At 39.5% G+C, this 27503-nt stretch overlaps 1 protein-coding gene across 3 annotated transcripts in view; it reads left to right on the top strand.

The window, feature by feature from the left end:
* Nucleotides 1-27503, top strand: part of SEMA3D (semaphorin 3D) — a 132222-nt gene that overhangs the window by 79087 nt on the left and 25632 nt on the right. For all 3 annotated transcript variants that reach the window (XM_066550952.1, XM_066550954.1, XM_066550953.1), the window contains exons 8-11: nt 5164-5306; nt 16703-16817; nt 17261-17330; nt 19388-19532. In XM_066550952.1, the coding sequence (XP_066407049.1) occupies nt 5164-5306; nt 16703-16817; nt 17261-17330; nt 19388-19532 (473 nt within the window). The remainder of the gene's footprint in view (nt 1-5163; nt 5307-16702; nt 16818-17260; nt 17331-19387; nt 19533-27503) is intronic.

Below are 27503 nucleotides of genomic sequence, written 5' to 3'. Positions count from 1 at the left end.
CAGTTCTCCAGTTCTAATTAGCCTTGCAAGTGCATATCCAGTTTTATCACTGATGGCCTGCAGATGCTCAGCATGGAAAGGTGGCTGGGTAGCTGCTTTCCTAAGGGATGCAGTAATAAGGTAAAAACAAAGGTTTACTGTGGTTTGGCCCTGAGGAGCATCTGGTGCAATCATTAGTATAGATCCACATTGATGAGCATTACAGGGTTCAGCTGCCAGTCCAAAAGAACTTGTAGCGTAAAAATACATTTCCAAACATTTCTTTCTCTTATTGTTGTTTCTTCATGAGCAGTTTGAGGCAAGGGAACAGTACAAGAAAACAGACTAAACTGTAGCTTTGAGAAATGTTTAAATGTTTTAGTGGGGGGGCATGTCTGCCTTTCCTCTCTCATATTGATTCACAATTTATTCTGTTTTCACTTAAAGCATCTGTATTTGTGAAACTTTTCTAAGGAGAACAGTATATTAATATGTCTGGGTCTGAAAAACAGCTTTAGTGTGCTAGACTGTGAGGTGAAAATTGCCCCACACTATATAAACACTGAAGACCCTATATATTCTTCAGGTTTACCCTGCTTCCAGCCATATAAAACCCTACAGCCACAATTCTGTCTAAGACTTCACAAACACAATCCATTCAGTGTTATACTAAGAGGCATAGACATAAACTAGGTGCTTTTAATATTTTGAAACAGTCCTTTTAAGGTTGGAGAAAATTTTAAGTGCAACTTGAAATGACGGCATCATTTTTGCAATAAGCCATAGGGTGGCCAATATATTTCTGGTTTATTGTGTAATGTTACCAATTACATACTTCTGTGCTTTCAGCCGATATTGGTATAAAGAAAATATTTACTTGATTTCAGATTTAAAACTCCCATCTCATGTAAATCCCCTCTTCCCTAAATCTACTGCCCATTTACCAAGCATGTGTTAGACCTCCAGTAAAAGTTGTACATTCTTGGATAATTGTACAATTGGAAATAAATTATTACCGTGCATGACTCATGTTTTACTTAGGATAAGCATAAAATGTACAGCTTGTTTTCTTCCAGAGGGCCGAGGAAGTTTTGCTATAATGCACCTTAATATTTTTAAAGTTTAGTCTTATTCTGTTTCTGGAAACAAAATTATCCTTCCCTGAGGGAAGGGAGGTAAAGACAAAGCATGAGGGAAAATGCGTGGGATACCTTCCAGTTCCTTGCAGGGCATCTCTCTCTTGGCTAATTAAGACATGTCCTAATCTCAGTGACTGAACAGCAGCTCTGCAGAGGGGGAAGGAGGAAGGCAGCTAATCTTTCCCATGACTCAGGCTCACACGTGCTCATCCTCCCGCAAGGGTGGCACTGGAGCAGAGGGGAGCAGGGCTGGGCCATCTGGGGTTCCCACAGCTGCTCACTGGAGCTGTCTCGCCCAGGGACGAGGCACATGGGGCTGGTGGCTCCTCTCCGGATGGCAAAGCCACCCACTGGAACTGAGTCTGCCCCGTGCCAGCCCCGTGGGCAGAGAGCACCCCACAGCTCTACACACAGGCATCCAGTGAGCAGCTGCACATTCCTCCCTCCTTGTAGGCAGGGAAGGCCATAGCCGGAACGAGGGCTTCCTTGAATTGCATTCATCTCTTTTTTTTTTTTCCTTTTCACTTTTTTCATAGCAATTTAGTCGTCTTTTCCAGGACAAAGTCTTGGAGGCAATGAGTTCTTTATATCCTGCGAACTTTGGATGGGATTCAGTTCCCTTAGCTCTAAAAGGCAAATGTAGCATCCTGTCTGAGCTCAGTCCTTTTGCTTGCCTCTGTAATTTACTGAGAGAGGTGACACTTCCAGAGGGTGACTCACCCCGCCTATTGTAGGAATCTGTCTTAAAATAGGATTATTCATTGTCACTTTGTCCCTCCCTGAGAGAGGACCTGGCTGAGAATGGGTTAGGAGCTTGACTTCTAAGTGGTTTTGGTAAATGAGGTAAGCACTGTCCTTTGTATTCTGTCATGCCATGTATTCCTGGCAGCCAAGGTACACACAGAGGTGCTGCTTCCCACTGTTTTGAGTTGCTTTTAATTTCTTTGTGTTCTGGGACACTCACTGCTTTGTGGGTCTCTTTTTCTGAGCTTAAGTTCTCCGTAGGTTGCACTGCCCAAAATCACTGCTGGTTTCAGAAGGGGGTGATGGCCAACAGGTCACCAACAGCCACCCCAGCAGTGAAGAACCAGCTGTATCAGCTTTCCCCATCAGAGCACATGAAAAAAAGCACAAGCAGCACCTGTACCATCTATTGCCAGAGCTCATGAAGCCATTAATCCCCAGGCTGGCTACATACAATCTACACATGAACTTAATATGTGGGAAGATCTTCTGCTGAAGCAAATAGTGGAGGGGATCGCTCTATCTATGGGAAAACAAACAGTAGTTTAAAATCATCATAATTACTTTTTTCTCCCATAAAAAGAATTCAAAAGCCTAATTCACAGTTAGTTTAAATGCACTTTTATGTTTTGGATAGATGGGTTAGAAAAGATGAGACAAACATCTCAATTACAGAACATTATGTGCTTTTGAGGTCATAATCTCTTCCATTTAATTATTTTCACTTCATATCTTTTATGATGTATTTCTGTTCGAATTTAACTTTCAATTTCAGTCTTTTCAGTTGTGATTTAAAATTGTTAAATATTGGTGTTCCTTTAATTAGTTAGAGATTCTTCTAAATCTGTTCCAGGAATTGGTATTGAGACATTTATTTTTGCATTTGGCTTGCCAAGGAAAGCAATGAAGTTTAATCTTCAACCCCCCATACATTCAGTGTTTTGTTCTGTGAGTGTGGATTAAGAAAAAAAAAGGATGTGACTTTCAAAAACATGGAATAGAAGAATTTCACAGGTTTCCTCTTAAATGGCTATTTTGCTAACCACATATTTAAGAAACCATACTAGAAGCATATTTGTGTATTTATTCATGCCTAGAGATCTAATCTTCAAAGTAGCCTTACAGGCCCTGAGGGGTAATGGAATATTTTCCTCAAGCTCATTTTGAAATCCTAACTTAAATTTATAGATCTTGATGCCTGCATCATTTCATTTTTTCTGCTGACACTATTCTCTAGTGACAGAAAGGTTTAAAATGGAAGCAGCACTGTGACTGTTTTCACCCATAAATTTACTCTTCTGTCACAAAGGTGCACACTGAGCACTTTAACACATCCCATTTTGTCTCAGGCCCTTTGTCTCAGACTGCAAACTTTTGAATCAAGGACTCCCTTTTTCTTCTATGTGTACTGTGGAGTTCATGGTGAAAATTCCTCAAGGCTAATATAAAGTAACAATCATTATGAAAAGGACAAAGGCATGAAGATATATTGAAAGCTGATAATAGTATTCCCCCATATAAACAGTGTGCTCTGTTTGCTCTGCATTCTTACACCACCCTCCTTATTGCTTTCTAGTGCAGCCTACCTGATACTGGGGCACAAAGACTGTGTATTTTATTGCTGAAAGAATGTATTTTAGAGTCAAGGGTCTCTTTGCACTGTATTTGTACAGCCACTTCTGTTTAAAGAAAAACACCATTGATCCAAGTGCCCTCAGAAGAGCTCATCTATTGCAGCACACTGGGGAGTGTCTTAAAAATCCCTGCCCCAAGTAGCTGGTTCACTTGTGCGAGGCAGGGTTGCTGGCTGCTCTGCTGCAGTCAGGGACCCTGGAATTGCTTCAGTTTATGATTCTAGTGCAAAATTAAAACAAAAACAAACAAACAAGAAACCCCAACACTGAAAACAAAACACCTAAACTAGTGAGCAGGTAGAGCAGGATTGGAGACCATGGATGAGGGGCTTGGGAGCAGTGAAGAGCACCTTGGCCTGCAAGATGCAGGCAGACACCCACGCTTGCCTTGGAGGAGACCAGGAACAATGCAATGGTCCAGCATGCCACAAAAAGGCATTTTGTCCAAAAAGCAGATTTAAATAACCCAAACAAACCATTACATTGATATAGCCAATCTGTTTCCAAGAACAGGGAGCTGGATCCTTAAGAGTGACCGACCAGTTTTGGAGTTTGCTGTGCTAACTGGGGGATCCCAGTGTGGCACTGTGTTGGATTTGTGTTGGGACCCTGGTTACTGAGAATTTTAGACTTTCTGTGCTGACAAACACTCACCCCCAAGAGAACACTACATTTGATGCCAGGCCATGGAGAAAATTTCCAAAATTAAATTATAAAACTAAGATTATTAGTGTGTAGTTTGAATAGAAGTGTGTAATATCACATAGTAAAAAACTTAGAATTTAAAACTTTAGAAACAGTACTATATATAAAATGAAATAGAAGTTTTAAAGCAGAAGCTAGTCCTTCTTCTTCACCTTCTTCCTGGATTTGGGTGATATTGTATAATTAAATAAAAAGTCCACATTACAAACTACAAGTAGTTAGTTATTGAGCTAAAAGTAAAAATTATTTAAGTATCATTTCTTAATTAAATAGCTTATCCTTAAAAAGCCTCATAGAGAGAGATATGGCTCCATTTTTTAGTTTGTTAAAATACTGTTAAAATACATGAAGTACTACAGAACTCACAGTTTGTGAGACTATAATATAAATAAGAACTAATAAATATCTAAATCCAAACAAAAAATACCATCTCACACATTTAATCCCAACCCTGACAAAAAAAAAGTTAAAAACTCCACAGATTTGGTAGATATAGTAAGATTGCTGTATTACAGATATGTGGGAAATACTCCTTTGCAAGCTATCTCTAGTAAACAGTAGCATATTTCTCTATTGATAACTGCTGCCATGAGTAATTAATTTAAATTCTACCAGGTGATTTCAGAAAATCATTTAGCTTCATTTTGGTGGAAAAAGCAGTAAGGTAGATTTGTGTAGGCAATGTTTTGTACTGAGAGTTACTCTGTTTCCAAGCAGAGAATGATAACCAGTGCTGCATACTTTTGCAAGTGGTAGTAAGAGCTGCACACAAAAACCTTAGCCTGAGAGTAAATACTTCAGACTCCATGGTGGTTTTCACTTGGAGTTAGTAAGAAAGTTGCTGCTACATATCTATATAATATTTTTATTTCACTGAAAGATGTAACATAAATGCAGAATTTAACAGCAAGTGCTAAGGCTTTTCTTCAGATTTTTAACCCCATTTTTCTTTTAATTTCCAGGAGCGAAATTCATTGGAACTTTTCCTATCCCAGATACCTATAACCCAGATGATGATAAAATCTACTTCTTTTTTCGAGAAATATCACAAGATAGTGGCACATCTGACAAGACAATCCTTTCCAGAGTTGGGAGAGTTTGTAAGGTGCGGACTCTATCTTTTTGATAAAAATTAAGCAAGTGTGGTTTATTTCTGTGAGAAACGTGTTTTTCCCTTGTTACCAAATGAGCCACTGTAGTAATATTTCTGAACATTGATTGCTAATGCCATCTGAAATTTACTTGGCAAAAAATAGACTTGATATTGATGGTGCACCTCTTTTAAGAAGCTAATTGGTTTATAAATTATAATTCTGTGTCCAAACAGTAAAATATTTTCCTTCAGTACAACAATGTTGTTCATGAGCTTCCAGTGAGGGTGGATGAGTTAAAGTGTACACAGTGGCAAGGTATTTGGGGTTTTGTGGAAAGTGCCCATTGATGCATGGATGCACAAACCTTCTCCTTAGCTTGGCTCTGTACGCCATTCCTGGGCATTGCTGAGAGCTGGGGTCAGTCATTTGTTTCTGCACATTCCTGATAACCTGCTGGGGTGAGGGGAGGCTAAGGAAATACACAGTTTCTGAGATACACCCACATCTGCCTGGAGGTTTCCTCCCTTTGGAAGAAGAGCAATCCTTGACCCATTGACCAGGAGGAACAAGACCCTGGGTCTCCTGCAATGTAAAAAGTTAATTTGGCTGATGCCTGACCTCCTTTGAATGATTACTCCATCACTTTCTCCTTCATTCTGCTTGGGTTTGCCCTTTATGAAAGGTTTGTGCCTCAATGGTATATACAGACTTAGGCTTTGATGAGCTTCAGTCTTCTTGGAGAAGCATCTCTGTCAAGGGCAGAAGCCTCCTCAAAAGACAAGAAGAAAAACATCATTCCTGCACATGAAGACAGCAGTCAGTGTAGTTTGCTGTTTAGCAGCCTGATGGTTTCACTGAGGTCTCTATCCACAGTGGCAGAAGGGTTTGTAGACTTCTGTGTCAAATGCACACTCTATCCAGTCCCTTGTCCCCTAGGACATTCTGTCCCTCTCTTCTGTAGTAAGAGAAGCAGTTGGTGGAAGCACTCCCATCCTGTCTTTGGGTCCTCAGGAATCACTGGTAAAAATCAAGAAATGGAACTTGAAACCTGCCTTCATATTAGTAACATAGTAAACATAAGCTTTGAGCAAATGTTTATATTGTCATAAGTTAGATATCAGCAACACCACAGAAGTCACACAAGTAGGTACATTTCTATGATTTTGTTCAGAAGTTCTAACTGACTTGCAATTTCTGAGCAGTGTGACTCTGCTGGCAGTTTCTTGAGAAATTTGAAAATTAGTACATGAACAAAAGTGTTTGTGATTTGCAATAAGACACATGTGGGAGAAGAGCACTCATTCAGCTATGGACACACACTGGAAAACAAAGAGTGGAGAAGTGTATGGATGTGTAGATCTACAGGTGCTCTGTAGTCCAGTAAACTCCCTGCTCCAACTGAGATTTCAGTGGCCACAGCCATTTCACACTTCTGTCCTTGACCTAAAGTGTTAAGATAACAAAACATTCATTCATAAATCAGTTCTCTAGTAGGTTTTTAGCCAGACAAAAGAATGGATAATCTTTAGCTGGGTATTTCACAGCAGTGTGATTAATGACAGAATGGAAATGCAAACATTTATGATTTGCTGCTAGACATGGCATTTGCTGATTATGAGAGAGCACTTAATGCATTAGGAGAAATTGATAGACAAGATTTTCAAGCCAAGGCAAATGAGAGAGTGTAGTAAACTAAGATATATTGGCTAGAGAAAACCAGCATCCTTTACCTAGAGAAAAAGGGAGATAAGCTATCATTATAAAAGCAAATGTATTGTAAGGAAATCCTAATGACTGTGTATAATCATACCTCAAATGAGAATGAATTTGTAGAGTAATCATGTTAACGGGAGAAATGTCATGAATTTTATTTTTAGTAGTCAAACCAAAACAATGAAAACTGATAAGCAAGGTGATTATTATTAATAGTTCTACACTGTCTTCTTTATTTACTGAGCACTGGTTGCAGAATTCTTTTGATAATTCAGACTCCTGCTTTTTTTATATTTGTCTTAATTACCATCAAATTAAAAAAATATATTTCTAATTATTATAATAAAAATAGAATTATTGTGGGTATTTGATATAAATTAAATATGCAAATAGATTTGTCTGTTCATGGACTGAGATATTTTGGGTCTCTGTTGTGGTATGAAACATCTGCTGTGCTTAATTGTCTCTGACATGGGAACAATGCCTTTGCAACAATTGATAACAAGAGTTTCTAATTGCACTGTCTCATTAATGTGATCTGTCTTGCACAAAGTTAAGCCTTTGCCTTCTTTCCCTCTTAAGGAGAGAATAACAGTATTTGGGAGGAGCTCAGCAACTTCTGAAGTATTTTGCTTGGTGTAAACACAGTTTTTGTTCTACTAGAACTTGATTGCTCTCTACCTTGCCATGCCTTAAGGCTCCTGTCCATTAAAGCCAGAAACACATGCTGAAATTAGAACAGGCTTTGTTTTTAGTAAGGAGCTTAGTCAATGCAGCCTATTCTTTGGCTAATTTCCAAGGGTTCAACAATATGGTCTCTCAGCGATCCCCTCCCTTAGGGAAACTCCCTGGAAAGCATTCCCCTTTCCCAGCTCCTTTCAGACCCAGAAGACTGCAGTGCTCTTGCTGGCAGCTCTTTGCCCAGAGTCCAGCAGCTGTCCCTTGTCCTGTTCAGCAGAGCATCTGCACCCAGTGCCCCGCAGCCCGTGCTGCAGGAGCGCAGCCGCTGCAGCTCTGCACAGCCTCCCTCGGCTCTGCATCATCTCTCCGGTGTCACTGGCACTGGGGAGGAACTGCTTTCAACAGCCACTTTCAGAACCAGTTGTGGCATTTATCATGGCAAATGGCATTTCCTGTTTTTGGTTTGAGCAAGGCAGTAAAAGTATCATTGCCCTATCTGCAGTACCTGATACAATTTCTTGTGTATTCATACTTATATAAATTGCAGTGTTTGGGGTTATTGGTTTTCTTTTCATGTAAGGCCATAACAAAAAAGAAAAATTACTATTTTAGCCAGCAAAATTTATTTCTTTTTTAAAATGCATGCAGTTAGACATAGTATATTAATTGATCACCCAAACCTTAACTTCTTAAGAGCATGGATCCACTTATTCCTATTTCTAGAAACACAGGCATAAGCTTTTAGAGCTACACTGTCTTCCAGTCCACAGTGCTGAACCTCTTTGTATCAGATAAAAACAGGACACAGTCATTACACATTGAGGAAGATTTTGAAAAAAATATAATTTCAGCATCCGTACACTGTGCTCTATGCAGTCCAGGAGTAAGTCAGCCTCATTTTTGTACATATTTGCCACTAAATCATGGCAGAATTCTAATTCTATTTATTGACAACCTTGTATATGTACAAGTATAGCCCTAGAAAAGAACAGTTTTCCCTCCTATTTTCCCCACTCAAATAAAGGGAGAAATAAAAATCTGACATAGAGGAGTCACAGAAAAAGTTTTGAAGAGGGAGGAAAGTTGTTGGAGCTTTGTTTGTTTGTTATCTATATAGAAACACATCTTTTCATAGTTACAACCTCATCCTCTTGGAATGAAGTGGAAATTAGCCAAAAGCAGTAGTCTCTCTGCTGCAGTATGAAAATCCTGTTTATTATTACAGCGGTTTGCATTTGCTGTGTTACAAGCTTCTCTTTAATGGTTTTGGTGATGTATTGCAAAAGTTAAAGCTTGCAGTCTTAGAGGCTGGTTTCTGAGACCCCAACTGCCAAGAAATCAGACTTCAGCCCCTGATGTTTTCCCCATATTTCCCAAAGTGTTTGGTATCCAGAAGCAGCCTTTGTTCTAGTGGGAACAAGTGAGCTCTTTGTCTTTTTTTTTTTCCTTTTTTTTCCCTTTTTTCTTTTTTTTAATACTGTTCCACCCCTATATATACCAAGCTGTACCTGGGGAAAAGAATACTGCAATTAGGCACAGCCCTCTTGGTTAAACTGTACTTTCTAAGCACACTGGAATGTAATCATTATAAGAGCTCTTGAGTCGAGGGCCCTGGACACACCCTGCATTCCACCTTTGGGTAATGTAATTTATTTCCAAAGCCATGAACATCAGCAGAGTTCAAGGCTGTGACCTTGCCTCCCGTCTGGTGTTCAGAGCAATTTGTATTCCCAGAATGGCAGGAGGGAGCTATTCCTCTGTGGCTCCAAGTCCAGAGTCTCCACAGGCTTTGCCACAGGGCTGCTGGTGTGTGGAAGTTAAGTTTTTCTTGTCCTGGATATAGTGTAGCCATGCCTTTACTGTGACCAGGGATAACTGGCCCATGATCATTATTGGTATTTCTGTGGTGTGTAGATAATTGATCTCTCCCCAAAGCCCTTGGAGCTGTCCTGGCAGTGTCCTGCTTTCCCGTTCAGCTGCACTAGCCAGGTCCTGGAAGCCAAATAGCCATGTTCACATGTTCTCAGCAGGGCTAATTAATCTGGGCTCTCAGCCATGCTCGTGCAGCCATCCTGCTTCCAGTTCTGGAAGCAACTCATTCCAGACGAGATTTAACTTCCTGTGTGTTACATGTTTATATACCTCCTTTGTCACCTTAATATTGCCTAGCCACGACTCCAGCCCTGGGAAACATTTTTTTTTCTTGATTCTCAATAATAATGATTAAGAGCTCTCTTAAAAAATCGTCCCTTGAGCAACTTTGGCCCTTATTTGCCTACTGAGTGTCCTTGCAGCCATGAGTCCTTTGGCAACCAACTCCTCTTGGACTTCCAAATTTGCTATTTGCACATTATGTGCCATTTGAAAGTTTTCAAATTATGTAGAAAAGCAGATGCTCATCATGATGATTTCATTTTTACGGGCTGATGTGTTGGAGATTGTCCAGTTCCATAGAGTATCTCCTTCTAACTGTGATGGATTAAGAGATATAACATCAGGCTTTGTCAGGTCTTTTGGTCCAACTTTCCTTATTGGCAAGGGTTATATAAGTATAGGAAGTTCCATAAATTTCTGTCCCTCATGGGTGTGTTTCAATAATTGGTGTTTTGAAAGGGGAAATCATGATTTACAGATGAGGCAAAAATATGTTAGATATGCTTATATGTAAAGAGGTGTGACTGAATTTTACTGAGCCTCAAGGAAAGTGAGAAAGAAGTTGCAGTGTCAAGATAGAGCTTTAAAAAGTGGACTATGGAAATGCAGCTGCACAACCTCCAAAGCAAACTTTGGAAGCCATCCTAGTAGCCAGAGAGACATTGAATAAGACACTGCCAGTACACCTTGGCTCAGAAGTGGAAGCCTCTAGAGTTAATTGAAGTCCCTATGGTTAATCCAAAGACACTGTCTTGTGAGTGCTTTGGCTCAGATGTTCAAATATCTGTAAAATTGCAAATAATGACTTTCTGATTTTTAAATTTTCCTCACATGATTGAATTATCTTCTCCTGTCCTTTTTTCCCTGTCAGTACATTTACTATAAAAATGTACCGTGGTTTGCAGCTTTGCTATTGTTGATTGAGTACAGTGTTGTAAATGCAGATGTTTCAGGATTCCAGGGTCTAAAGGACTCTTTAAGATGATGACCTACCTTTGTTCTTTGGTCTCATGCCCTTCCCAGCGCTCAGCCTGTGGTTATCAATGCTGTGGTCACAGTATCAAATGCAAGTGACTTCAGGCACTTGTATATGTCCAAGTGAGGAAACTAATTATCATGCATTCCTGTTTTTATTCTTTTATTTGTCCCAAGCCATCCTTGTCTTTACCTGAGCCTGTTAGTTTCTGGATTTTGGGGATTTTTTCATGATATGTTTAGTAACAGTCCAGAATTTTTTTTTTTTGCTGTGTAGTTAGGTTTTCCAGTCTGGATCCCATCCAAAGATAATTTGGTGGAAACTTCTGGGTGTGATGTTTAAATATTTTCCAAAATAAAAATCAGCATTTTCCATGGTGAACCAAACAGTTATGCATGCTCAGTGTACTTTCTCAATGAAATAAAAACAAGCCTGGTTAAGGAGCAGGAACTAAAGAGTCCCCACCTCATTGTCAGATGGGAACTGCAGACACAGAGGAGAAGTAACTTCCCCAAGTTTACTTGATGTATCCATGGAGAGCAGTCAAAGTTCTGAAGTCTCATGTGCCTTCTTTCTCTTGCTTATAATTCAAGTACTATTATAAATTATTATAACTTATAATAATTATTATATAATTATTATAATTATAATAACTTATATAATTATTATAATTCAAGTGTGCTTTTATTCTTTCTCAAGTCACACTCCATGTGTAGCTTGATGTTTTCACCTGCAGCCTGATGAAATCACGAGAGGAATCTTCATCTACATTCATATGGTTTTGACAAGAAATTTTGCACCTGAATTCCTGAAGGAGCAATTTAACTTTCCTGTGTTAGGTTGGTACCTAAGAGAGTTGAGTGGGGACAGAATATGTAAAGTAAAACAAAATAATTAAAGAAAGAACTGTGGACCTGAAGACAGAAGTTGAAAGGAGACTGTTGGCCATTTCCCCATTTATAAAGTCAGCTGCAAGGTTGGAGGTTTTTTCCTCCATAGTATAAGGCTTTGCTTCAGGGGATGCCATTTGTTTCTGGTAGCTTTGTCACATAGCTAGGCTTCAATAAGAGAAAGGCTCCAGGGCGTTTTGCAGTTTCAGCACTTTTCCTCTCTGTTCCCAACATTTCCTTTTATTCAGGCCAGGAATTCTCTTTGGGTAGTCCTTTTGCACATCTTGCCACTGGCTGTAATTAATAACCTGCTTCTAGAAATTCCACTCATTGTCTTTTTTCTTTTTTCTTCCTTTTTTTTTCTTCCTTTTAGAGGCTGTTCAGGATAATTACTGTCTTTAAAGTTTTATGAATCACAGTGTTTGACATCTTTGATGTAGACTGATTTTTCAGATAACTGCACTTTTTGTTCTAATGTTCAATTTGTCACTGTTACTTACAAGCAAATAAGAGATTTAAATCCCCAAAGATGCAGATGTTCTTTAGTTTTGTTGCCATCTGTTTTCCTGCCTACTGGATTCCAAGACTAACATTTGTTCATTTTAATGAAGCTGTATTTATATAGTATAAGATACAACAGAATAGGAAATAGATATGACAGAAAGTCTTTAATATAAGTTGATTTTTAAATCACTTGATCATAGAGCAGTATCTTTTCTGATGGCTTTTATTCTCATGTGAACTTATCTTTAGCTAGATGGTTTGAAAAAACTTAATCTGCAATTAAGTTGTTTTGCTTAATTGCACATAAATTGCGGATCAGAAAACTGAAATTTCCATGAAAGACTCCCAAGAGAGGTGCATGACATGACCTTAAATTACTTCACAAAATTTACACTCTGCCATTTAAACATCAGTCTTCCTCAATGTCAGAAAGCCATACAATTGCCTATGCTCATGGAAATGGGACATCTGATGTTTGAATTCTCAATGTAATTTGGTAGAAGCCTGATTTCTCACTCCAACAAATTGTTTTCTGCAACCAGTTCAATGAAAAGGGTTGAAATTTTAGGATTTCTGTAAATAAGAGTCTGCCTGACTTATTAAAGTCCTATTGGATTACTTTCCCATTTATCCAAGTAATTTGTGCTTAATTTTTTTTGTGATATTTTGGGGTAGTATTTCCTCAACAGGTGACAGGTTGAACAGCCCCCCTTCTAGTTGGCCACTATCTACATTTCTAACTCAGGCAAGCACTAGTAACCAAGATTTTACAGGCACTTCTTTCTGTTAAAAAGAAGGTATTTCAGGCAGAAGTGTTGGTATTTGTTACAGCTTGTGAGATTACAAAGCAGTAAGTGCTAATTAAAGCTTTATTTATATTCAAAATGAAATATGCAGTCCCTAAGTGCCTTCATCTGTCCAGTAACAAAGTTTATAGTAAACACAGCTAATCCGGTGTGCTTGGAAGTGATATTTTGGGAGATAAGATTTCAGATACTCAAGGCTGGTTGGCTGTTAAAAGATTAGCCATATTTTTGGAATGAAAGGCCTGTTCATGCTGCCTTCCCCTTCTCTCAGCACTTAAATTTATCTTGTCTCCTTGTCCAATCTCCCTGAAATATTTAGAGTTCTTTGTATTCAGACCATATTTCTTGTCAAAAATCATTTCAGTACATCCAGTTAATTACTTAAACAGGCTTGAGGCAAACCTTTGCTTGGTATAAATCAGCTGAATAGGCTTCTTAGGAGTCTATGACTTGGTGTTTAATCCTCACTTCTGCCCACCTGTGCACTAACTAGACTTTGCTTTGGTGATTTTCCCTCTTCCATGCATTTCTTCTAATCCACTGACTACCCAGCCTGTACATCCTGCTGTGTTTATGTCCTGCCCTCCAGCCAGCTCACAGCATTTGAGCACACCAGTGATTCATTCCAGACTGCTACTACTAAATAATCTCTTTGGCGAAAGAGGCTGTCTTCTTTCTGTAGCAGCCCAGTCCCAAAAATAACTTGGGCCAGCATTTCCTTTGTGCAGCCTCTCAGAGGCCAATAATCAGGAATGATGAGGGTGCGAGGAATCTCCACCAGAGTGGGCAGATACGATGCAAAGTGAGTGAGTACACATCAATATGGTGTGAAGCAAAGGAGAACAACTGCATGTTCTCCAGCACCTGAAGCCTCAAGATGGGTCAATGACTGACCTAATATGCACCAGTAAATAGTATGAGGAAGGAGGGGGTGCCCTTTCTTAAAAAAAATAGACATTTACAGAGCTTAGTAAGATAAATTCTACTTTACTTTAAACTCTCTACAACTCGAGCAAAGACATACCTAGGCTATTTATAGTTTCTGAACCTCCTTAGTCTGAGCTGAACTAATTCTGTATGTTGATAAAATCATCATAGCATTTGTCAGTTCCTGCACTTTCTCAGTCAATCTCAATGAATCCTGGGCATGTCGTAGGAAAGGAAAGACACTGTATTAAACAGAGATGACATATAGAATTGAGGAGTACTATATGTCTACTGATCCAAAAAATCCCCCAAAACCACAAGCAAAAATATCTTCATAGTAAAATGTGCTTTTTATTTCACTCAGCCGTGGCAGTAGGAAGAATCATGTTGAAGGATATGTCAGCATATTATATGTGCAACTGTCTAAATCAGTGAAAGGTCTTTTCAGGCTCTCTGCACCATAAATTTGTCATTCTCTGGCTTCAGAAGGACTTGGTAGCTCTTGGAATGCTGACTGGTCACTGAATCCCCTTTGCTCCATTATAAAGTGTACAGTGTTACTTTGGCAGCTTTTGGATATGTAAAGCACACCAAGTGAATGTCTGTTCTAATGCCTCTTAAATTCAAATAACATGGTTAACATCATGTCCTGGCTTGAGAGCAAGCAAATATAGATACATCTTAAATCCATATATTTTATACTTTAATGCACATAGCACTGGCTAAGATTGCTTCCTTTGAGCACAGTGTTTGGTTCACGCTGCTCTCTAGCAACTCAGTGGAACTACTGATACATTTAAAATAAGCATTTGTGAAAACGCTGTGGTGGATCACAAGTTAAGGTTGGTAAAACACAAGTACATATCTTCCCATCTCTTGCAGAAGCTGAATGCTGCAGTGACAGGAGTAGGAACTAGACAAGGGTCCTTCTTCTATTCCAGCCCCATCACTTGCTCCACACTTTCTTCCTGTTCTCAGATTTTAGTCAGGTAGTTAGAGACATCTCATCTCCTGTGATGCTACACACTGCATCCACCAGAAATCAAAGTGGTAGCCCTGCAATGTGAAATTTGCTTAGCTAATCTGAATTGCCAGAGGAAGGAAAATCTTAACACTCCTTGCGTTTTAACATTCTTTGTTGCATCTTTGTAGTTGTTTGGTTTCAGCTGCACCACAAAGTCTGTTTGCTCTGCCTTTGAACAGAACACACACATGCAGAGGGTTTTTTTGCTGTTTGCTTCAGGCTGCTAATTTTGACACCTTTGTAATAAATCTGTTGGGTAGATGCAAAGCTTCAGGCTTGGCAGAACCTCAGGAAATCAAGAGAGGAGGCAGCAATTCTTGTAAGAGCAGGAGTTCCAAAGGCCATATATTAACAGGAATCATTTCCAACTGAGCTAATCTGTTTGAAAGTAGCAGGTACATGAAAAGGAAAAGCAGTTAGAGTGCATTACCAGAGAAGTGTTACTCCTTGTGAAGTGATTTCAGCACTCAAAACCATCTTTCTGAATGCCTGTAGTAAATATGATACAGCCCTGAAGGGCCAAATACAATCTATGGTGATGACATGTAATTCCCACCCCTCAGTGTTTCCTACTCTGGCTGGTTCTATGCTTTCAGATTGCAAAGTGAATTAACAAAAAAGTGATTTCTCCTAATGAATCCGAAGGGGCCAAATATTTATGGCTAAATTCGTGGTCCTTAAACTTATAGCACAGATCCCCTAAGCTTCAGAGTTTATAACTGAGGGGAGGAGGTACCTTCCTGGGGTTATTCAGAACCTACAGCTGGGAGGCTATTGCTGGTGATAACATTCCTTTTAAGTGTTTCAATTCTTGCTTCCTGCTGGTATATCATTGCCCTTACCATTTTTAGGATAAAGAGTTCTGGGGGCCAAATAGCTTTGCAGAAGCTAAATAGTTCTGCTGTTTGGAACCAGCAGGGTCCTTCATGTAGTCCATGGAAGAAGTACATGAGCAAATTCCTAGTTTAGCTTCTTAAAATTTAAGTCTTCTAAAATCTACTATCCATAAATCTCTGCTGATCCAAGTCAGTAGAAGGTCACTTAGCCTTCAGAAAGGTAATTCAAATTTCATGTGACCCTTTATAGATTTTTTCTTTCTCCAGTGGCTAAAGGAAATTTGGGCAAGCATGCTTATGTTTTGGAAACCCATAGTAAAATAAATGAAAAAAAATCCCTGTTGCAGGAGGACAGACTGATATTTCTGTAACAATGATTATTAGAATACTATGACTTTGGTTTTAGCTGGAATGCATTTTTCTCTGTGCTGTGTACACAAAAAAAACAGTGCAGTATTTGCATTGAAAGGTCCTGATGAATATAGTTTACCTTTTTTTTTTTGCAAAATCTATCCAAAATATTCTGTTCTGTTATTTGGTTTGTAAAGAATTTTGAAGAACAAGTAATTACAAAAAATAGCCTCACAGTGAGCCAGAAATCATGTGATATGGATATTCCAGTTAAAAAGCTGGTGAAGGAACTTCGCAATCAGTTTTGGGTATAATTTGAAAATTTAAATTGCCCTCTCTGAGCTGTTAAGTAACTCCAGAAACTACTTAGAAAAAGGCCCTCCCACACTCTTTTAGGAAAAAGAAAATGAAAAAAAAATATTTTTATGTTGTTGTGGTTAGAGCCAACCGTGGAATCAGACAGAAGATGCCAGTCCATACTGTGCTGTCTTGTGTTAAAGCCCTTACTTTTGTAATATTCAAGAATTTAATTTTATTTTTGTTAGAATGATATGGGAGGCCAAAGAAGCCTAATAAACAAGTGGACAACTTTTCTGAAAGCCAGGCTTGTGTGTTCCATACCTGGTCCTGAAGGGACAGACACACATTTCGATGAGCTGCGTAAGTTGATTTATGTTTACTGGTTTATTTTGACATTAGTAATACCTGCTTTTGTTGTATTTTTTCCCTCTCTGGTTTATAGAAGTACTGTGTCTTGTTTTGATTTGAATCTTCTTCCAAACAGGGCTAGTAATACCTCTGACTTTGATCAGAAGTCCCTGATTATAACTAATATTGATCTGATCAGAATTACAGTGTTTTTCCCTTTCCCTTCAAAAACTGGAAAATAAAAATCTGATTTGGTATAAAACCCACACTATCTGCAAATGAAAACATTTCAGAATATTGCTACAAATTCACATGGCAGAAACTAAAATTCCAACAAAAATAAAAGCTGGTTATATATTTACGAATTTCCTAGTTACAGGTGGTTAATGTAGAAATAGTCAATGGATGTTTAACTAAAAAAATTAAAATCTCCAAATATATTTTTCTCATTGCAGAAGATATATTCTTACTTTCTACAAGAGATGAGAGGAACCCTCTTGTGTATGGAGTCTTCACTACAACAAGGTGTGTGTTGGGATCATGTTTACCTCTGGAAACAAATGATGAAGATCTTACTCAGAACTTTTATACTTTTGTATATTCTCAGGTCTTCTAGACTAGATCCTGATTCCTGAGAGCAGTTAGGAACTACTGGAATTAGGTGTCCAATGTCAGGGCTGTAGTCACTGGGCCAATATTTTTCAGAACTGGAAATAATAAATTATGTCCTTAAACCTTTGTGTGCCTAACTTTTGAGAGTGATTGTAAAAATTGATGTAAATGTAACAATCAAAAGCAAACTAGATTATTTGAGTTTCATCCAGTGAATTTGTAAATATTTATCCTCATATCCTCATATTTATTGAGGAACTAATAGTTACAATCTTAGGCAAATTATTGCTGTGAAGCCTCATTTCTGTAAGCAACACTTTGACATCTGCTATTTCTTAGTATCAAAATTACTCTCTAAACTGATCGTTAAGTGATTTTATAGTTCAGAGTTAATGAAAGGATAACCCAACTTTATCTCAGGGGGTTGCACTAATTAATTAATGACCTTTCAGATCAATAGTGAGGTGCTCTCTATAAGAAGTCAGAAAGAAAATTAAAAATTCTTTCTTTTGTCTCCAGAACCTTTGAATTTAGTGTAAATAATGACTGGCCAAATGCTGACGAGTATGAGTACAATGAGGAATTTCCAAGACACTCCTTAATTCAGAAGCAGTTACCACAGTAGCTCTCTAGAACCACAGAAAATACTCTAAAACTGAAGTAAATATTGCACAATAAATGAAATGGTTTGTGAAGCAACTAAAGTACATGCTACTCAGCAACTTCACATAGTGTTCTTTGGAAAACTGAAATGTTTTAGATTTTTTTAGACAAATACATTTTAAAAAGGGAAAATGCATGAAAATTCAATAAGTGTTTATTTTTATATCTTGTTCTTTTTTGGTCTTTCCAATGCAACATTTAATTCTCAGGGACCTCACTTATATCACTAATATATGGGCTTCTAGATGTGAACACAATGTAAATGAATGTCCTTCAATGGATAAAATTCTAATTAAAATAGCTAGTAAAAATAAAGCTAGTAAATGATAGCTGGAGACTGTCAGCCACTAGAAAAATGACACTCAAGTAGTCCCAAAGGTCAAACCAGGTTTCAACTGAGCAAAGCTTAAAACTGTAACAAAGATGCCTTAAGTTCTAGCTTTCATGTTTTCCAGATTCTGTACTGCTTTAATGTATAACTCTGAACTTCATATAAAGTGTTAGCAAGTTCTCTTCACAGTTTAGTTATACAAAAGAATAATTTTCCAGCCCAAGAACAGCGTTGCAGCTTCAGGCCCAAAAAGTATAAATAGCAGGGAATTGAGGAGAGTAATCTGTGGGGATGGGACTTCATAAGCTGAACCTGTAATGGGACAATTAACCCCAATATGTAAATGGACCAAAACTTATAAAAGTGTGAAAACTTGTGACTGGTCCATCTTGGGTAGATCCCCAGCTGGGCTCTTGCATTGCCCGAGGTGTATCCTTTAAGGGCCTTTTAATAAATACCTACTTTATTCCTTTGACACTGTCTAGCCGCTGTTCAGGTAGCCTCCCTAGGCATCAACAACAGTGACATTAAATATCTGTAGTTAGCAGACCTGTGCTCCTTGATGCTCAGCAGCACATCAGGTGTGGGACTGATCCCAGCCCCGTCAGGGGCTCCCTGGCTGAGGCACCGGGGCTGTTTGCAGCCTGCCCACGTTAAATGAGTTCCCTCACAACCCCTCAGATTCTCCTGTAATCATGGAATCTTAGAATCATAGAATCCACTGAGCTGGAAGAGACCCATTTGGATCATGGAGTTCAACTCCTGGCCCTGTGCAGGACACCCAGGAGTCACGGGATGTACATGAGAACATTGTCCAAATGCTTCCAGAGCTCTGTCAGGCTGTGACCTCTTCTCTGGGGAGCCCAGAGAGCCTCTTCTCTGTTCCAATGCCCAACCATCCTCTGGGTGAAAAACCTTTTCCTGACACCCAATCTAAACCTGTCCTGACTCAGTTTCATCCTTCTCCATCTTGCAGCTCGGTGTTCAAGGGCTCTGCAGTGTGTGTGTACAGCATGGCCGAGATCAGGGCCGTGTTCAATGGCCCCTACGCCCACAAGGAGAGCGCAGATCACCGCTGGGTGCAGTACGAGGGACGCATCCCATACCCCAGGCCTGGCACAGTGAGTCTCTCCTTAATTACACACCTCTGGTTCTGCTCAAAAGCAATCGTGCTTCTCACCCCTCCCCAGGCTGGTAATTTATATTTTCCACTCAGGATGTTTCAAATTATCCTCTCAACTCTTCCCCTTCTGTTGATAGCTCAGACTTCTACCTACACTGTGAGTATATAAATATACATTTTTCCACGTCTCTGAGATAACATTGTGTCCAGACTGTTTCCTGATTGTCTCTCATATTGTGGTCTCCCACTGTACAGCTATATTTCTGTCTGTTGGGATCACCTCTAAGGCATCAATGCTTCATAAAAAGCCAAAGGCATTTCTTTATATAGTTATCACAGGATTTTTATTTGTACTTCTCATATCTTCATGTCTGTTAAAATCATTGAGATACTGTCATTGATTCCGTTGTGTGTGTTTGTGCATGTGCTGTGTTTTGAAGTAAAATAAGGAGCTAAGTGCTGGACATCTTATGTGATAAAAAGCAAGTGACAGGAAGAAAAGAAAAATTTGGTATCTGGAAATACTTCTAAGCCCAGTCTCTCAGTTGTAACAGTTAAAAGCAAGGAAGAAAACTGAAAAACTCATTAAAGTTTTCTTTTCCCACTTCTGTCACAGGATTAAATTTCAGAAAGCACAGACTGGCATGACAGATGAGGAAGAAAGGCATTTTCAAAAAACACCTTAACTTTAAAAACATTATCACAAGTTTAGGCAACTCTTTGTACATAAAATTGTAAAAGAGCAACAATTTTATCTGGAATAGCTCTTCATCCTCTTGGTCAGGTATTCAGTGAACAAGTATTAGGCAGCCAGCCGTGAGCTGTCAGTGTTGGATGTGGCCTAGAAGCCATGTGGCCATTTCTGCACTATTTCTCTGACCTCAGCACTGATGTGAGCCACATTATCTAGATAATTTAGTTCATCTTTTCATTGACACATTTCATTGTGTCTCTGTGTTTCCTTCTTCATCCTCCCACTGGGCTGAATTGCGTGCTCCAAGCTGATGCTGTTTGCTGCACGTGGTGGTCCCAGCGCTCGGCAGGTCAGGCCCCAGGTGCTGATTCTTTCAGCTGAGGATGAGCCTCAGACCAGCTCTCTCTCCAAAGACTGGGACAGCTCATAATTTGGCCTGCCCATGATCTGCCCTGATGGACCAAATCTCAACTTATTTGGACAACTTAGGCATTGCCAGCTTACGCATCTCTCTGTCATGTGAAATACACAGTGCCCCCAAAAAGAAGATTAAATTTAATTTTTTTTTGTGTGTGTGCAACTTCCACGGCTGGTTAAGAAGATCAGATTAATTTAATTTTAGCTACAAAAATGGTGCCAAGAAGAACAATAGCTGGTCCCATGGCATCTAAAGAGATTAAAATAACTCTCTTGAAAAACTCAGAGTGCCCCATAAGGATGAACACTTTGCACAGATAGACGGGTCATAAGCTCATTGCATTTTTGAGTGTATTAGCCATCACATGGTTGAGCTGGGATTCTCAAGGAAGGAAACATGCCATGCTGAAGCATGTCAGTGCTGATCTTTATCACTGATTTGAATATCCATGGTTGCAAGTTTTGTAGAAGTTGGAAAGTTTAAAGATAAATATTTTCTGTAAGCCAGCCCTTAGCTCTCCAACTGCTTCCTTTAAGCACCTGATAACAGCTGTAAGAAAACAGTATCTTAAAAGTCCTCCAAACCTTCATAGTCAGTGAATTCCTGTAGGGGTTTGTCTGACCAAGGAGTGAGAAAGGAAGTGGATTTACTGAGGAAAGCTGTCAGAAGAAAGATATCTATCATATTTACTATATAGATTAGGTAAATGTATTGCTGCATAACTTTTTATCTGTTCCCTTAGTGAGCTGGATTGCAAAATACTTCAGGCTCAGTAGTTCGATGTGGGGTATCCAAATAAGTAGATTCATGCCATGCTCTTGGCTTGTGATGGGCTATGCTAAACTTGGATATGAATGGATTTAGGGTGGGATCTGGACAAGCAGTGCTGTGCTAAAAGGCAAGGAAAAGAAGCAGCATGAACCTTGAAGACCACTGACATACTCTGCCTTAAAGATTAATTTTGTCATTTTTTGTCAGCTATGAGGTGGTTCAGGAATGCCCAGAAACAAAGCCAGAGGGATAATCTACCCTTTTTTAAGTTGCTAGAACATGTTTGAAATTTAAGCCCCTTGTAAGTGTTGCCTATAGTTGGTATAGCTAACACTGCTCTGATTCTATATTTCCTATACTTTAAGTTACAGGCAAAGTCTAAAAATGGCTATTCTAGGAAATGCGTTTCTTTTGGTGGTTGGCTTTGAGAAACGCATTGACTTCCTTTCAGCATTTATACAGAAGCAGGAGACTGCATACCCTAATTTAACTTTCTGCTCTGCTGCCTTTATCTCCTAAGTAAATAAAGCTGCTCACTATAGAGACTGTGACTACTTTGATTTTGAAATTTTGACAAAATGCTTCCTGTGGCAATTTGTGTGTGAGATAAACTCCCAACATGACCATGATGTCATGCCTTCGCAATGCTGAGTGGGTTCAGGCAGCAGCAGCCCCTCTCTGCTCATGTCCCTGAGCTGTGGCAGGCTCTGCCAGCCCTCTGCTGTCATCAAAACACCCCTGGACACCGTGGCAGGGGACCTCTGGCACATGCCACACCACTGACACTGCAGAACACACAGCTCTTTAACTTCTCTCAGTGGTATAAAAGTGCAAGTGGAAATAATGGGGATTAAACAGAGCAAGGCTTCAAATCTGTTTCCATTTGGAAGGTGAAAATAAAAAGAGACAGAAAGAAAACCATGAAGCAGGCAGCCCCGACACAAAGGATGAGTTGAAAACCAAGAGAGCTTTTGCTCTATCTGCTTTAGCTGTTTAAAAAATTGGACTTGTATATCTGCAGCTGTCCTCAGATAACAAATCCAGTTTTATTCCAGTCTTTTTGGGTTTCTCTCAGGAAATTGTCCATTAATAAAGAAACCATGGAGAATTTCCGTTAAAATGTGTTCTGTATTCTGAAGAAGAGTTTTCATATTGATGTCCCAGAAATCACAGACTGCATTTGAACAAGATTTTCAGTGAATTAGGAGGAAGAAAACTTTTCTAATTTATTTATTGAGCTACAGCAATTGCAGTATCACAGCAACTCATAGTGCCCATTTGGAAATTCTGATGGAGTACACAGGAGTCATACATATTTCACTGATAGCGAGTAAATGTTGTTAAGGTCAGATTTTTAGAGAAATGTCAGTATTTAAAGATGCAGATTAACACTCAGTCTGATCTACTGAAGAATGCAGGACTGTTAAATGCTAGCCAGGACAACAGCAAGTGTTTTGATGGGTCTAGATAACTTACTGATCTGATTTGTCAAAAGATCAAAACAAACATCTGAATGAGCAAAGTAAAAACCTGGCAGTCTATGTCACTTAGCTGCAAGAAGAAGCAGCAGCCCAACACATTGCTCTTGTCCATTTCAAGAGTTTAATGTCTCACCTCTTTCTACTCCAGATCTGAATATGGTCCTGGCCTCTTGAATTCTTTGTGTTTTCTTTTTATTAAATGAGTTCCCTTACAACCCCTCAGATTTTCTTGTAATCATGTAATTTTAGAATCATAGAATCCACTGAGTTGGAAGAGACCCATTTGGATCATGGAGTTCAACTCCTGGCCCTGTGCAGGAACCCCAGGAGTCACAGGATGTACATGAGAACATTGTCCAAATGCTTCCAGAGCTCTGTCAGGCTGGTTCTATGACCTCTTCTCTGGGGAGCCTGTTCCAGTGCCCAACCACCCTCTGGGTGAAGAACCTTTTCCTGATATCCAATCTAAACCCCTCCTGACTCAACTTCATCCTTCTTCATCTTCTTTTCTCTCAGTACTTTCTCTCCCTTTCTTCAGTGAAACCCCTTCCTTTATTTCTCCTGGTAGTCCCGTGTGCAGGCTGATCAAGATGCAGTGTCCATTGGGACTTGGCTGTGCCACACAGAAATACTGCCTGCCAAAAGCCTCCCTTGTCCTCCCTTCTGGTTAGTTTTGCTGCTTTAATAAGCTCGTTCATGAAACATTTCAGGTTGCCCTTGTTATTTTTTTAGGCTTATCTTCCCCTTGCACCTATCTTTTATGGGGCAGACAGCATTCTTTGCTTCTCCAATTCCTCCCTCCTTTGATCTCCCTACTGTAAAATGTGGCAGCTTAATTAAGTGAAATGTCTCACTTTATGGTTTTATTTTCCTCAGAAAGCCTCCTACACCTCCTGTTACTTACCAACCTGTTTTCCACAACATGAATCACCTTCCAGCTTGTAACAGCCTTTTGCAATGTTGCAAACCTTGTCACCTTTCCTCATGTTAGAGGTCAGCAGAGAATTGCAAAGTGCCACCTGCAAAGTCAAGTTCACTCATCCAGCTGGTCTCAGCTCAGCTAGCCTCAGATTAATGCTCAATTTTCTCAGCTTTTTCTATCAAGAGCACAGGTGTGTTAAATGGAAAAGCAATATAAACTGCTCAAGAAAAAACACAAGAACAAATCTTGCACAAACAATGGGATACAACCATTAAAAAAATAATAGGGGACTTAAAATTTTTGTTTGCTTTGTTTGTGCTTTTTATTGCAAGGGAAGAGTGAGTTTGATTCCATTTAAAATTGGCACTGTTTGTTTTTCTCCTACAAACCTGATCTGTTCCCCTCACCCCAGCCTTCCTCCAGGCTCACTGAGTAGCTTCAAGGTTACTGTGAAAGTCTCCCCACGAGTGTTCAGTCCTCCTGGCACTCATCTTTAGAGAGCATTAAGGGATTTTGTAGACATTATAGACAAATACAGAATGGATTGTGCAGCTCTGATCAGTCTACAGAAAAGAAGCCACATGGTATTTAGGCCTCTCAGGAACCCAATTTCCATCTTCAGTGCATTGGCTGTGTTGGAGGTCCCCATTTAACACAGAAGTGAGAGGATGAAGGTAGTTCCTCTATTTTATCTGCCATTTGCTTGATGAATCAGTGATAAGACAACTTATACAGAGCCTGGAAGACTTAACTTATTAGTTACTAGTTTTAGCTAAGATGAGAGGTATTAAACCTATGAAAAGTAAAACACCTTCAACATGAAGGAGCAAGGAGTTCCCAGAACAAGGGGTGCCTGCTCAAGGAGGGAAGCCCAGACTAAGACATTTAATTCCCTGCTATGGGAGAGGTTTAAGAAATACTTCACTCTTTCATGTTTCATACTGGGTACTTCCAGTACTCACAAGAGTGACTTGCTGGCATGGTTCTCAGTTGTCCTTGTGAAATCCATAAAAATTCCCAGCCTGGACATTATAAAAGCAAGCAGATGCCTACTTCACTCAGTATGATCAATCTACCCTTGTAGCTGCTTGAGTCTCAGTGTTAAATGGGTCTCAGGATACATGTGACAAGACGCTTTTAAACTGGGATTTTCAACACACTTGTAATAGAAACCCTTTTGAAGTTCCCAGGGAACAACATTCTCTTTTTAGTTTGTCAGTAGACACCAGCACTGCTGAACTTCAGATGCCTCATTAATGAAAAGGATATGTGTTCATATACCTTACAGCTTGATTCCCAAATAATTGCCACCATTTTAATAGGTGTTAGATCCAGCAGCTCTTACTGAGTTCACTAGATGGTGTGAAGCACTATCCAGTTTGGCAAATTGGAGGTTTATTTAGGAGCCCAGCTTTTGGCACCAGCTTTTGCAAAACTTGGCCATGTTTCCCACATAATGTTAACACAGTCACAGTGTGTATGTCTCAGCATTGTGTGAGATCCACACATCCAGCACTCTGCTAAGCTGCAAATTTAATAAGACAAGGAAAAAAAAGGAGAAAAGCTTACATATGTGTGGTGGTGTTAATTTAGTGTGTATTTGCTTTTATTTAAGAAAGATTAGCCTTAACTTACCACTGTGTGACCACATTCAGATACAAATAACAGGTGAGGGAAGGGAAGGCATCTTTGTAGATCACGTGGGATCAGGACTTAGTTCAGAGTGATTACTGTCAAACTGAGCTCACACAGAAGGCATTTCAATAAATTTAAGTAACTACTGATTTTTCAAGAGCTTTGTGCCCATAGAGTGTGCCCATATATTATTGTGTGCCCATTTCATCTGCCCATTATGTGCCCATATAATACAGCAGTTCAATAGAGATGCCCTTAGCACTTCCAACTCTGTTTCTGTTGGGTTTGGGGGTTTTTGTTTGTTTCTTTTTTTGTTTTGGGTGGTTGTCTTGTTTTGTTTTATCCTTCATTTCTGACACATATATTTTAATCAAGTTATTATTTAATGGCAGCAAAGGCCTAAGCAACCTCTGAAGAATAGATTATATGGTGAACAAGCTTCTTGCAAAATTCTCACCTAGTGGTAGGAACTGATAGCATGTGATTAATTTCAGCTATCTAGAAGAAGAGCATCAAATCTGAGCTGCTTGTTTAGAATTCTCTATCAGAAACAGAAGGATAGCCTTCTGTGAGAAGAGAAGCTGCTCTTCTGTGCAGTTCACATGCAGCCAAGATTAAAATCTAGATCAGGTGAGATGAATCCTACCCTATAGCAAAAGCTGAAGGTGTTGAGAGAGCACAGTGATAGTGTTGTGAGAACTTTTATGAAGCCAGATTCTCTTGTAGTCCACATGAAACAACTCTGCCAACCTACTCCTGTGACATTTGATCTAAAAGCCAATATCTTATTGTCCCCAGTGGGAGATGTCACATATCTGAGACAGCATCTGGTGCTGATGATGTGAATAAATGAACTATGAACTGGGCAGAGAACCTGGTACTGCTGTCATGAGACCTGCAACAGGATGTGAACTCACATTTTCAGACATGAAAGGCTGTTTCACTCACCCACTCGACCATCCTACATCCTACTGATTGCTAGGAAAGGAAGCACAAGCCTACAGGAATTGTTCTGCAGTGATGGGTGGACACAGCTTTAAAAAACTGCCTGAAAACCTTGCCAAAGAGTGGCCAAAATGACTTTCTCATTCCCCTGTTCCATCCATCATGCCACAGTGAGTGATGCCTCTGGAAATAACTCCCTTGGCCAAGGATAACAGTCACACCTGCCCAGCTGTTCTTGGTGGTCATGCTGTCTTAGGATAGGGTCCAAAGCCCACTGAAATAATTGGAAAAGACCCTGTTGACTGAAGCAGATCTCTGGATCAAACCCTTAGTCCTTATTTTTACTAAATTAACTATGCAAGCTGGCAGAAGATTTCCCTGTATCGTGCATGGTAGGGCTTGGGCCTTTGGGATTACTGTAGCAGCTCTGTAGTTCCATATTGTCAGAAATTTTATTCCAGTGGTTTTTAGTAAGTGATGTCACTGCTCTCATCTTCCTCTGTTGATGGATTTTTGGCAAAAAATCTAGGAGATCTTTAAGACTGAAGGGGCTACTCCCATTTTTATTTCTCACGTAGAAATGGGCTTCTGGAATTGAGTTGTTAATAGGTGAGCAGTCAGCACATTTCCAATAGATGCAGATGGTCACTCTGAGTAATGAGTGAGAGCATAAACCACAGAAAAGGAACATATGGGGAAAATCAACCTGTAGTCCACTGTGAGTGGGAAGAGAGTTACTGCATGGTTGGGAAGTTGAAGAGGTGAATTTGTTTCTCATCCTTCACAGAATAAATGAATGCAAAACTCTGATTCAAAGACAATTAAAGTTATCACATGTTTCTCTCTATCCCAAAAAACTGTTTTTCACCACCTCTAAAGGTAAACATAATTTTTTAATCCCAAAGTCTACTTTTTGTCCCACAGTCATATTTCTTTGTGAAATTATTTTACTGATACTGTTCTCTTCAAAAGCCAAGCTGAATACAGCCACTGCAAGGATATAACCTTGCAAAGACTGTGTAAAAACACAGCAGAAAACAGAATGTGGGAGATGATACCCAGCAAGCCAGAGGGTGAAGCTCTTACAGGAGTGCTGGCACAAA

This window comes from Molothrus aeneus, chromosome 5 (genome assembly GCF_037042795.1).
Source record: "Molothrus aeneus isolate 106 chromosome 5, BPBGC_Maene_1.0, whole genome shotgun sequence".
Taxonomy (NCBI): Eukaryota; Metazoa; Chordata; class Aves; order Passeriformes; family Icteridae; genus Molothrus; species Molothrus aeneus.
The sequence above is the reverse complement of the archived record's forward strand: the minus strand, read 5'-3'. Positions and strand labels throughout refer to the sequence as shown.